General features: G+C 30.4%; 1 protein-coding gene across 2 annotated transcripts in view; it reads left to right on the top strand.

Moving 5' to 3' along the window:
- LOC119670912 (ubiquitin carboxyl-terminal hydrolase 47) overlaps nucleotides 1–14,278 on the top strand; it is a 42,022-nt gene that overhangs the window by 11,250 nt on the left and 16,494 nt on the right. The window contains exons 2-6 of one of the 2 annotated variants that reach the window (XM_038081358.1): nucleotides 10,571–10,776; nucleotides 10,847–11,848; nucleotides 11,907–12,397; nucleotides 12,514–12,967; nucleotides 13,031–14,278. In XM_038081358.1, the coding sequence (XP_037937286.1) occupies nucleotides 10,571–10,776; nucleotides 10,847–11,848; nucleotides 11,907–12,397; nucleotides 12,514–12,967; nucleotides 13,031–14,278 (3,401 nt within the window). The remainder of the gene's footprint in view (nucleotides 1–10,570; nucleotides 10,777–10,846; nucleotides 11,849–11,906; nucleotides 12,398–12,513; nucleotides 12,968–13,030) is intronic. The other variant, XM_038081367.1, reaches the window with a different exon arrangement.

Genomic DNA, 14,278 nt, shown 5'->3' with positions numbered 1-14,278 from the left:
ATTGATACAGGGCTAACCAAATTGTGGTTCCACAAATAGATATATATAAAACACATTTATAATTAAGTGTTTCATCAAATTTTTATTTCGATAAATTGTTTGGTCTTTGCTGTTAGACATAAAGTACAACATCATTCAAATATTCTTCATAGGATATCTTACTGATAGAATTATTAGCATTAAAACTATCTTTTGCGTAACTCCAGTGGTGACATATTATTTGAATTTGGTAACTCTTTCATAGTACTAAATTTTAAAATTGTACTTCCGGAATATATCTCGCGCATCGCTCTTTTAGTACCAGAAGTAAGTTTTCACAATTTCAACACCTTCAGTGATTATTAAACGATCTTTACGTAAAATGCAAACCTTAATCTAAGCATTTGATAACTCGGCAAGCAATTCTGTTTGACATATGTGTCACTGAAACAGTACTGCCAAATCAGGATCCCGAGTGAGATAATCCTTTTTATATAATTAGCATCGCTATGGTACATTTCAACAACGATTCACATTAGCTTTAAAGCTTTGGTAATACCCTAGTTCAAATAGACAGAGTACTATCGAATACTTGTCTTTTTAAACAGTGTAGTATTTTTCATACACTCATAGTTTCCCTGTACATATGTAAAAGTAGTAATCCATTGGTATCCGCGGCTTTAATATTTTAAAGCCATTAAACAGTTGTTATAGTCACAGGTCAAAACGATTAATTTGTTATCAACAATTAATTCTTAAAATTGACTTGCTATGCTTTCTCATCTTATATCACCATAAGAGGAAGATATTGATATAACTTAACTGTACCCTACACATTCTTTATCATATTCTTTTTTGTTTTACCTATGTGATAAGATGTGATGTGATCATCCTTAAACGTTCCGAAAGAATCATTGCATCTAAGATGTGATGTGAAAGAATGTGATAAGATGTGATGTGATCATACCTAAACCTTCAGAAAGAATCATTTCATCTCACTAATTTATTAATTTAATATTTTTCGTTGCTTCTGAAAAAGCGTTGTTCTCTTATATTCGTCTCCGTAACCTAAGGCCACACATTGGGGTAAAAAATTATCAAAAATGATCTCCAACTTATCAAAAGTTGGAGATATGGAGATAGAAATTTGTCATTGTAAACAATACTCTTAAAGAATATATCTTTGTACTGAGGTCATCTATTGACAGTTACTTCAGTAGAATTGGTGATGAAAGAAAACAATTTCTTGTGGGCTGTAATATCAATACGTTTTCATCTCTTTGATCCATATTTTTTTGATATACATATTGAATGACTATTTCTTAAAATGATCTCCACTTTGCGAAATATTTTGATTTTTTTGGTTATTTACAAATCGTATATGCGGAAGTATAATATTCTTCCATTACGTATTTCACAATCTGAACAACACTTTTCAACGCCTTTTGAAGATATTTAATCAACACATGGCGATGCTGTTGCCGTAGAGAAAATAAAATATCTCATAAAAGTGAAAAAATAAAACCAAATAAGAAAAAGTTTTATACAAATTTGCGTGAATCTTTTTTTTTCTCTTTGTAATTTGTTTATTCTTTCTATAGTGAAAAATTTCATATCGATGTCTTGCATCTCAAAACTTCAACAGTTTCAACCATTAAATTGAGATAACCACAGCACTGGGTTGCCATTCTGAAAATGTTAACTTCGATTACAAAGAAGATTTGTAAAGACCAAATATTTTTTTTTTGTCTTCTCTTATTTTTATTTCTTATATCTAATTAATTACTACTTTCAGGATATAAGTGTAGTGCTTAGTAGTAAATATAGTTTTCCAAGTGGGCCAACAATTTGGTTGTGTTTTGTGGCCCACCATTGTATGTGGTTTACACCTGTTAGTGAGATTCCACTAAAGCGAAATCAGTTTAGCTCTGCGTTATCGTAGCACTGACTTCGTTAACCCTTTAACGAAATTTATCGCGATTGTTGTTATCCGGATGAGAAGAAAATATATGAAAATGCTAGAATAACTTTCAAAATCTTGAGAGCGTCTTTTCTTATTGAAGTAATAGAGTTATCGCCATTAAATAATAGGAGACATATCCAAATTTCTAGATTTATCGTTATTGGGTATCCTTATTGGGTTTTCTTTTACTTGAGAAGATGGAGTTGCGCCTTTTAAAAAAGGTGGAGTTCGTAAAGAATCGTGTGTTAGATGCATTAACTATTAAATAAGAATAAAAAAAACATTAAATTTGACTTTGTTCATCACATTACGTTGAATGTTTAATAAAAATTTACAATAACAGAGACTTATCATATTATAACCTTATACTAGTAAGATATTCCTTCCTATATAAATTGAAACCATTCGGATATATTTTGTGCTAATATTTATTAGAATTTCTATAAATCGTATAATAAAGTACATTCTTCAAAATATTTTAATAAATATTTTTCTGAAAAATATAAATTGCTTATGCCAAAACTATATTCCAATACAATCGTTTAAAAAAATCCATATATTGTTTCAATAAAAAACTTTCATGAACACTAAAAAACTTGACTATCGATTATTCAGTTTATATAAAGCGCTATTGGATATATTCTCTATAGACATTTACCTCGGCACTCAGAGAAGATACATGTGAATCTCTACTAATTCGAACCTAAGTAGTCACCTAAGTAGTGGTCACTATTATTCAATGCTCTCAAATAAAAATCAGTCAAATACTTGCGTTTTTAATGTGACTGATTAGTTCACATGCCCTAATGTTCTTATGGGAATGTAATGAAGAAGAAGATTAGTTCATAACCTGGTCAAATGTGGAACCAGAAGAGCTTTCTATCTCATTGAGAAGAATGCGACCTTCTTCAACTTTAACTACCTACTTACATACATGGTTGTCTAAAAACAAATTAGACATTAATTAAATTAAATAAATATTAAATATATTAAATCGAATTAATCAAGTTAATGCGTTTAAATGTTATAATATAAGTAATATAAATACGCGGTCTTATTTACGACACTATGTTCGGATTTTTTTTGAAAGTATTAATTATTTTATACTTTATAATATCTGAGATGCTTCCTTCGCTGCATTATAAAAATGTAAACCCTAAAGCACGTCAATTGTACTTTTTTTTCTGCGTCTGTGATTTATTATAAAATCCACTAAATAAACAAATATGATTGTGTATAATAATATAAACAAACTTAAGAATAAAAACAATCTGAGCGAATTTACGCGGATGAAGATAAGAGCACCGAACAGCTGGTATTAAAAATCGACCTACTATCAGAAAAATATATACTTAAAATTTAATCTTCAATCATAATTGTATTATTACAAAATATAGGAAAAATATATATTAATGCCAAAGCAAAGCTTTTTTGTTTATGAATAAAATATTAAAAAGTAGCATAATTAATTAATTACTTAATTTACATAATTATTTTTGTTTTTTTTTTTTAAACATTATTGTGATCCTTATTTATTTATTAGAACTTTGAACTGTCAGTACATTACTAATTTTATCGTTGCTTCCTACCTCTATTTTAGACTTACTTAAGTCACACATTAAATATGTCTCCCTGTTCTACTAAATTGAATAATTATTTATTCTGTAGTAAAGTCTTTTAGTTCGTTCAAGCATGCGTCAATGCTCAACTTAAATCACGTTAAAAGAAAAGAAAAAAGGAATGAAACAGCCAGCTAACAAAACAAAATATTGTCAAATCTTCTCGTTTTCTGAAATTAGAAACTTTTTACCTATTCATTCAATAAGGATTTAGATAAATTTTTAATTTTATTATAAATCCTCATTTAAAATCTAAAACATTCTTATAAAATAATTCGCTGAAATCTTAATAATAGACTAATTCCTTATTTCCACTTATTTTATTTATGTAGTTTTGCTCATTGAGTCCTCTAATTAGGATAACTTACCATACAAAAAGCTTTTATATAAATGAGCTCATTATAAATAAATCAACTAACTTAAGGCGAAAAATGTCGAAAGCAACCCTTAAAATCAATTTCTTACAAGGGATATTGTACGAATTGAAATATTTGTCATATACAAACAAACAAGCTATTTCAGATGCATAAATCAGCTTATACCAATGGAAACATAACATAAGTTGTCATTAACATAAATAGTTTTAGCTGCAGTAGAAACATGATATTATGTGTTTTAATTATATCTGGCTTTTGCCGGTTAATATCTACACAATCGGCTGCTTATCTTTTTTGAGTATGTTATATTATAACTGCAGTTGCTGCTAAACATAACTTTCTTTGTACTCATTTTAAAAATTAATTTTTTGTTATTATTTTGTTATTATTTAACTGTAATTAGTTTTTCAAATTAGACGTGTACGTCTTCGATTAGTATGATTTACTTTCGCCGTTTTAAGACCATTAAACTGATTGTCAGTTTATCTTCAAACACTAGTAAGTGAGTAGTTAGTACCATGTTCCTACTGCAGCTAAATGAATTTATATTAACTAAATTAAGATTTGATCGTTTACATTGGCATAAGTTGATTTACGCATATGAAAAAACTTTTATGTGTAATAAAATTCTATGAAATTACTAGAAGAGCTTTTGTTTGTTTACATTTCTATTGTTAACAGATAATATTTAGTTTTGTATTGTTAGCAAAAATTAATTAATTAATCGTGGAAAACACTGATTTATTTACAAAACACAAAAATTTAAAAAAATGTGTTTAATATATTAAGTTTCGATAATTTCCCTTTTGGGATATTTATTTTGTAGTTTTCCTTAATTTATTCTTAACTAAGTTAGAAAACACAAAAGCTCTTTGTATATGGTTAACCAAATTTCATTACCGACTTAAATCAAGTAAACTACTTTTAGGTAGCAATGGGAACATAATATAAGCTACGTCTTTTTATATTATAAAGAAACCCTCCTTATTTCTCTTAAATCTGTTTAAATAGACACAAAAGGATTTAGCAGTATCTATCTGAAAACAAGTTTTTCAGTTTTTGAGCTAATGAATTGAAACTGCATAGGGAATTTTTATGGATCTGGGTAGATCAAATTAAGATAGTTATAATATAGGCTCAAAACATCACATAGCACTCATCTAAAACTATAATTTTCAATATGTTTAATGCATAATTTAAATGTATATTTATTATAAATTCAGTTGGAAATTATTTAAATTTATATGAATAATTTTTTCGTAAAAGAAACTCAGTTTATTATTTATTTATTTTTTTATTTTTATTTTACAATTCGGTTGACACACATTTTCTATCCTTGAATGAACACAGGAAGGAAATTTCATTTTCTCATTTAATTGAAATATTTATTATGAGTTTTTTGCGAATATTTTCTTTTTTTTTTGTAATAAATTTAGTTTCAGTATGAGAAATTAAAATTGCATGACAGCGGATGACGACAATTGAAACTAAAGACTTTTACGCCGTAATCCCTTCAAAACCGTCGTCGTCTTATACCTATTTATTATTATAGAAACTATGAGCTATAATTTTTGAAATTTGTAATTAAATTAAATTATAATAATAAATGAAAGTCACTTCATTCTTAACCCTTTAGTTCCATTTGTAGAGTCTCTCAAAATAGTTAGACGTTAAAAATTTTTCCAAAATTGTTCTAAAGTTGGAGAACAGTTAGTTCTCAAGTATTAAGTAATTTGTATATTGTGTCAAAAATATAATTTTTAATTTAAAAAAATTAAATATATAAGAAAATTTAACAAATCATGTATGTGAATATGTTTCATATAATATATTTAAAAAAAAATAAACAGGAAATAAAATCTGTATGCCGCGCGGTGCTGTGCACATTTTTGCACACATTTCTTGGCCAGAAGCCAATTGAGGCAGTATTGCTTAAAATTGCCTAAAAATCTCCACCGACCTATAAATGGTGGGGGTGAGTGTGTCGTGTGTGTGTGGACTAACTTGAGCAATCGGCAAAATACCTGAAAAGTGCCAAATAGGTGTGGATAATTTTAAAATCATAATTTGTCATGACTATGAAGAGAAGAGGTCGGTCGGTCAACGGAGCGCAGGAGATTCGAATAATGAAAAACATTTTCCATTTCTTCATTAATTTTTTTTTAATTTTGTTATTAAATAAGAATTTTGATTTTTGTTGACTGCTTAAATTCTTGATTTTTTCGGGTACTGGGTGCAACGTGGCAAAGTCTCTTCAGCAAATTTTTTTCATGTTTTTGTTTTCAGTATATATTTATAATTAATTTTTTTTATTTCTTTTATACTCGTACATAAATTCACTCCATATTTGTTCACGCTTCTGCTACTTTATCCGCTTGCAGTTTAATAATTTTTAACAATGACTAAGGCATTTGGCATTTGGCTCCATTAAATTGCCTTGCCTCCTTCATCATGTTTTATTGGTTCTCTAAATGATTCGCTTATTTTGAGTGTTCCTGACGGTCGCAAAAATTTATGTGGTAATTACTTTTCAAAATACAATGCCTTTATTGGTAATTATATTTTTATATTCAACAACTACGTCAGTAATTCGTAGAAAATATTCCATGCAATTGTTTTGTTTTTATAAATTTTAAAGAAAAATTTTAAGATTCGCAAATTTTTTGTTAACATTTGACGTCTGCGAAATTTTTTTGCAAAAAGAAAATGTGCACATATTTTTGCAAAAAGAACCGGACTACGTGCACATCAGGATTTGATTTCTGTGAAAACGGTGCAAAACAATATAGCTTCTTCTATATCCTCTACACTTTTATGAATTAAATATTAAGTTTATAATACCGTGAATAAAACATAAACAATCGTAAAACAGAATAGAATAGAATTAAAAAGAACTAACTAAAATCAAATATAATTTAAATGAATCGAACAAAATATTGATCAAAATATGAAACAGAATATCAAAAGGAATATCACACGAAATATCGAATAGAGTGTCAAACAGAATATCAAACTGAATATCAAAGAGAATATAGAACAAAATGTCGCACAAAATGTCGCACATAATATCGAACAGAATAATCAAACAGAATATTGAACAGAATATCGAAGAAAATATGGAACAGGATAACAAACCGAATATCAAACAGAATATTGAACAGATTATCAAACAGGATAATGAACAGAATATCGAACAGAACATTAATAAAATAAAATAATATTGAGTTCAATATAATTTGATTAAATAGAATACAATAATGTGAGAAAACCGTTCCACATTGGAACATATCACTGCAGCCATAGTACGTCTTTTGTGCTATCACTAATTTCGATTAAACAGAAGATGTATAGACTTTCGAATATAACCCAGGTTATATCGAAAATGTGAGTAATTGCTGTCGGACGAGGTCACTGTACCTTTCCTGCTACTCATCAAATTCGGAGAGTTATAAACACTAAACAATTCTTCATATCCTCCTAGAAAGAGGCGACGTTTTAATAATTGAAACAAACCCAACTTGTTAAGAAAATGAGAAAGGCACACATCATATAAAATATATTATTGATTAGCATAATGAAGCAAATTGCTTTGGTCTTTCTATGAATATGTATATATTTTGATATATATTCTCTCTGTTTTTCCAGTACTCTAATGAAAACTACACAGAAGCTTTTGTAGCCAAACTTATATTTTTTTTTTAAAGAATTCAACGATTGTCATTAGTCCCGGCTATTTGTTAATAAGCAAACGAAGATCTGAGTTTTAAGAGATAATCGATTAGAACTTTGCATAAGGTATTTTTGTAAATCTTGGCTTGGGCTTGGTTTAAATCAAATCATGAAATTAACTAAATTTATTGACTATATTATTTGGGTCTTCTATTAAATGTTGACCGAAAGTAGAAATACAGATTTTTATATATATGTATTTATATTTGATTTTAAGTTTAAAAATTAATTAATATATTCACCTAAAAAAATTAATAAGTAAATGGTAAATAGTCGAGTTGTAGCAATTTATTTACTATCTATGCCAATCTATAGGTAAAAATATTATTGGAAGCCTATTTTGTTTACGACTCCATGAAACCAAAGATGTTTATGAACCAAAAATTCTAATACAATCACTTTTGATATTCTTTTATAGGACAAGGGTTAAAAGACCACATATCGCTTTTTAATTATCAATTCATTAATTAATACTTTATATAGATTCCATTATTCGCTGTCTAACATTGCTTGCCCTATTAAGGTATATGGCCTGACATTTCTTAATAGACTTTGGGTTTCTACTGTTTGCTGTTTGTTTATTGAGGAATATAACCTTTCATTGACAAACAGATTTAAAACTATCTACGATCCTTTACATTATCTTGTATTATTTTCTGAATATGCGTCCACGAGGTTTGCTTAAATTGTTACTGCATCTATCTAGATACATTTGTATTGCGGTATCTGTGTGTAAACGGCTAAATAATATATATGGTTGCAGATGTACTTATATCTGTTTAGGTATGATGATCCATTTATCTGTAATATTTCCATGGGCCATAATTATAATTTAAGTCCACGAATGTACTATTTTTGGAATATTCAAATGCTCCTTTTAAACTGAATTCATTATTCATTTAAAACGCTAATATGAAAATGATTTTTAAAATATTCTTTAATTTGAATTTTTATTTATTTTATTTTACCTTTTCTTTAATACCTACGTGGACAAAACTTTTTCTGCATATAATGTGAATTTCTTGAAATTGCTTTACACATGATTTACCCTTTCAAAATCTTTTTTTTTTTCTCCTTTTACACGTACTTTCCTATTACTTTTTCGCAATTCAAGAACAAAAACTATTCTCAAGGATATTGTCGTAAAGTAGGTCAGAAAATTTCATCACATTACTTACAGTACTCGGTCTGTTGTGACTGCAATGGGTGAAGGCAAAGTGCTTACACCGAAATGCAGCTTTCGTCTGCAAAATGCAAAATCGTCCTCCTTGTCAGCATGTACTTAGGAATCAAAACGTGTCCTTGCATTAAGTACTGTAAACTGTGAAACGAAGGAAAATGCGAAATCAATGCAACAACAAAATTACATTGCAGTATTCCTAGCAAGTATGGAGAAATGTTCAGCTGAAGTGAGGTCAAAGGGTCACGTATTTTTCCAACAATTTTTGATGTCATTTTAATTTATCACTAGAATGCCCAATAAATTTTTATAGTAAAATATGCACATTATAACATAGGGACATAGGACTTGAAAAGCATTTCTATGTCACTGGTTACAAGTGAATATACAATTTCATATGCAGTAATATTTTAAATTCAGATAGTGAAGAACGTGTTTTAAATAATATATTTATAACTAATAAAAATTCTTGAAGTAATCATACTAATTATATTAATTAAATATTATCTGAATCTGGCGAATGCAAATACCGCTATATATCATTATTATTAGTTCCAATCCCATTAGGGACATAAACTATTAACATAGAGTCCCCATCGTTTTCTGTTAGATGGTTTATGTTTTAATTCGCAACGACGGTCTTTGCAACTTCATTTGATCAGTTCGGTTTCTATTTCATATATTGTTTGTTTGTAATAAGTGCTGAGTTTAGTTGCTGATGGAATTGACCTAAAGAAATCTGAGTTTGGTGATAGGGCTGCTAACTTCGAAATAAACGTTTTGTAGATCTAGTGTCTCTAAACTTGCCTCACTCCGATATTGTTACTAAGCCCATTTCCTGCTGAAGCTAGATGATGGCGAACGGATATCTCGTCGGGCGCTACAGCCTCATGTAAAAAAAGAGTTCGACAGAAGACTGGTTGACGTTTGTTTAAAAAGATTTTTTAAGACGCGTCAGAAACCTTGGACTTTCTGCAGTACAGATGAAAAAATAATGAAGTGTTACCAAAAATCCAACTTTATTCTAAGCTTAACAGTTACTAATTGGACAGCAGAAACTAACAAAAATTGATTATAAACAAATCATTTCGTAACCTGATCCGTTTTTGTCACCAAAACAAAAACTAATATCTTTATAATGGGCACAATAGAAATAAAGATAGTTCCAACTTCAACAAATGGAATCTACCAAGCGGGAATTAACAGAAACGAGCCATAAAGAAATTTGCTTCGACAATAAAGTCTATTTTTACATTAAAAAAAATAGACCTTACAGTGGGTATAAGAGACTCACTTGTAGTCACAGTGTACAAAGATATTTTCTATTCTAGATTCAATTTGAGTGCACACTTAGTCCGTTTTCTTATCAAAATAGAAGTCAATAATTTTCACAATGGGGACTATAGATCCACCTGTACAGGCAGTGCATAAATTTATTTTCTAATCTCGATAATTGATAATTGATAAGGAGAAACTAATAAAAACGTACTATATAGGAATATAGTCTATTTTCTTAACTAAATGGAAAGGCAGGCATTAAACTTACAATGTGTAAAATAGGCACATTAATAGTGACAGTTCAAAAAAATTTTTTTTTATCTACAAATGTTTTATTTAATAAAACCTGAAACGATACTAATAATATTTTTATAATAGAGAACCATGAGATTTCTGTTTTTGTATTAATTATTAAACTCTATTATTTTTGCTTTTTATTTGATAGATTTTCCCTACACATTCAACATGATCGAAAAGGGAGATGTTACAACACAATGTGCTGTATATGATAAAACGCCGAATTCGGAACAACAAAGAATTAACATTATTGTCCGTCCTACAAATACTGTGGCGAAAGTAATCAGTGACATTAAAACTCAATACAGATATGAAACATTTGATCTGCTTCTACAACCTGAAACTAAAGACTTGGTAATAATATTTGATGAATAGATTTTATATTGAACTAGAAAGAAATAAAAATTTTTCATTTATATTTCAGGTATATTTGAATGATCATTTAAGTTCTTTAATTTACAATGTACCGGGATTTGAGAAGACGGCAAAAAATATATTAATACTTCTGCCAACTGGTGAATGGGATGGTAATAGAAAAAAACGCTACGATCTTACTTTAACGTCCCTGCCATCAATTTCCGATTTTTATCCAATAAACAGCAGTCCTGAAGGCAATATGGCAAAGATCGTCAAAAGGAACAGTATCACAACCCACAACAATAATAACAATAATAATTTTAATGGGCTAAATGACACCTTTTCGCCTCATTCTGTAATGAGCGCAAATATGACACATAACTCAAGAAGTGATTCGTTAAATGTTAGTCCTATGTCCGAGCCAGATCAGGATCAACTCTTGTATGATGATTTAGTTCTAGGTGCTTCTGCAAGTCCCATAGAAAGAGGACCTTTAAATAGCAGCGAATTAGTTTTACCACACACTTCTACAAGTACTTCAAATATAAATACTTGTAGTGCAGTTGGAGAAAAGTGGTTTGAAAGGGGCAATATGTCATGTGCACAAAATAAGTTAAATTCACTTAATCTCAGTCCTATGTCTGAATCAGACCAAGATCAGATGTCGGATGATGACTTAGCCTTAGGTGCCTCCGCGAGTCCGACAGAGAGTGAACCAATGAATAGTTTAGGTTTAGCACTGGCACATACATCTCCTAGTAGTTCACATGCAATATCTTTCGATGTGGACTACATGGCAACATCAAATATGGACTCTGCAGAAAAAAATGTGAGTTCTTTCTTGGAAAGGAAATATCCACTATCAGCTGTAAATTCAACGGCTACTATTACTGGCATATCATTTGTTGGTTTAGTAAATCAAGCTATGACCTGCTACTTGAACAGTTTGTTACAGGCTTTATATATGACGCCTGAGTTTCGTAACGCTTTATACCGTTGGGAATTCGATAATGACAACGAAGCCAAAAACATACCGTATCAATTACAAAAATTGTTTTTAAATCTTCAGGTCAGTAAACATATTTATTTTGTGTCTCATATATTATTGAAGTATTTCATTTCCTTAGACTTCTAAAAAACCAGCGGTTGAAACAACAGATTTAACACGTAGTTTCGGTTGGGATTCAACTGAAGCTTGGCAGCAGCACGATATACAGGAGCTGTGCCGTGTAATGTTTGATGCGCTGGAACACAAGTTTAAAAACACAAAACAAGCCAACTTGATATCTAATCTATATGAAGGCAAAATGATTGATTATGTGAAGTGTCTAGAATGTAATACAGAGAAGACACGTGCCGATACATTTCTGGATATACCACTGCCAGTTAGACCATTTGGTAGCAATGTGGCATATGGCAGCATAGAGGAAGCATTGCGTGCTTTTGTACAACCAGAAATTTTAGATGGAAACAATCAATATTTCTGTGAAAAATGTAACAAAAAATGTGATGCACATAAAGGGCTGAAATTCAAGAATTTCCCTTATGTTCTTACACTGCATTTGAAGCGTTTTGATTTTGACTACCAGACTATGCACCGTATAAAGCTGAATGATAAGTAAGTATAAGTTTTTAGAATAACTGTTAAAAATTTGGTTAACAAACTACATATTTTTTAGCCAAACAAATTATATTTAATTTTATTAATAATTATTTTTATTTTTAAATCATTAGGGTCACGTTTCCACAGAGCTTAAATCTAAATAGTTTTGTGAATGTAAAAGAAGATCACGCATTCGTCAGTACGCACAGTAATGTTGCCTCAAATTTGGCTCTTGCCACAGCAAATGGTTATATCATTAATGGAGTAAATGCCACAGATGATTGTAGCACAACTGATAGTGGCTCAGCGATGGAAGAAGACAATTGTAGCAGTGGTATAGCAACAACTGCCTGCTCAAGTCAACATGAGAATGATATGAATGATGATGATGAAGGCATTGATATGAGCACCAGTACAGGCGTGAATGCGGAACATCGCAGTCGACATGAATCCGGTCCATATTTGTATGAATTGTTTGCTATAATGATACATTCAGGTAGTGCATCTGGTGGACATTATTATGCTTACATAAAAGAATTTGAAAATAATGACTGGTACAGTTTCAATGACCAAACTGTGTCAGCGGTAAGTTGTGTGCATTATAAACATTTAATTTATGTATTTCTTTAAAATATAAATTTATTTTAGATAACGGAAGAGGACATACAAAAATCATTTGGTGGTTCTGCTACAAAATCGTATTACTCCAGCATTTACAGCTCAAGTACAAATGCATATATGTTAATGTATAGACAAATGGATCGTAATCGAAACGAATCTGTTATGAAAGTACAAGATTTTCCTGAACACATCAACCAATTGCTTAAAAAATTACAAATGGAAGAAGAGTCGAATACAAGCATACGACGCATAGGGCGCCACAATGCAATGCCCGATTTAGCTTTACCAGAGCATATAAAGCCTCGAGTTTATTTCTACAATCCAAATCAAAAGAAACTAAAAGTGACTCGTGTGTCAGCTTCTCGTAGTTTCGATTTAAGTGCTTTGTTAGAAAATGCTTACAAAATGTTAAATGTTGACGAATTTGCCCCACTTTCACATTGTCGTTTAGTTGGTTACGACCAGTCATCAGAGGAAATACTGCAATCTTTCGAAAACGTAGAAGATAAATCCTTAACTGATATCCGCGCTGCTCATGAGGGCACCTATGACTTTCTGTTGGAATATCGTGCGGACGACCAAGAACTGGAAGTCTATGAACCCACTGGAAATACTTGGTACGTGTATGTAACAAATAGCACATTTAAAGAAATGGACGGACCATATTTTGTGCACTCACCAGCACATGAAAATAATGCCAGATTACGTCGTTCTATTGCGAAACGATTCAATTTGAATGAAAATTCGTTGATTGTTGCAACACTTGTAGGCAAAAAGGCATTTGTAATATATGATTCAAATCCTACTAAAGAAGCACAAGAATACTTGCAATCGGTAGCTAAATCGCAATTCAGACATATTATATACTTCTATCTTAATATACCGAGCACAGATCCAAAAAGTCTAGAAATACTTGGAATACCTTCAGTTGAATCACAGACCCCCACAATTGAGGTATCTTCTGATGTAGTTGACGCTGTTCCTATGAATGCTGCTACATATGTGGGTGCTATGGGTGATAATCTATATAATTTAGGAACTAATGATTACTTACGTCGAGAACCGGCACTACCACCACAAACTCTTACTGGTTTAACTGGTCAAGAATCAAATTCAGAAGATAGCAGCTTAAGTGATGGAGACCGCACTTTAGTGGAATCCATACAAAATCGATGTGGCGGTGATAGTCAGATATCGAGTTGCAGTCATTCACCGCAATTATCGAGTCCAGAAGATGAGATGAATAGTGAATCAATGAAACGTGTGGCAGCTTAT

The sequence above is a fragment of the Teleopsis dalmanni genome, chromosome 1, assembly GCF_002237135.1.
Source record: "Teleopsis dalmanni isolate 2A chromosome 1, ASM223713v2, whole genome shotgun sequence".
NCBI classification, from domain to species: Eukaryota; Metazoa; Arthropoda; class Insecta; order Diptera; family Diopsidae; genus Teleopsis; species Teleopsis dalmanni.
This window is presented reverse-complemented; position numbering and strand designations above follow the sequence as displayed.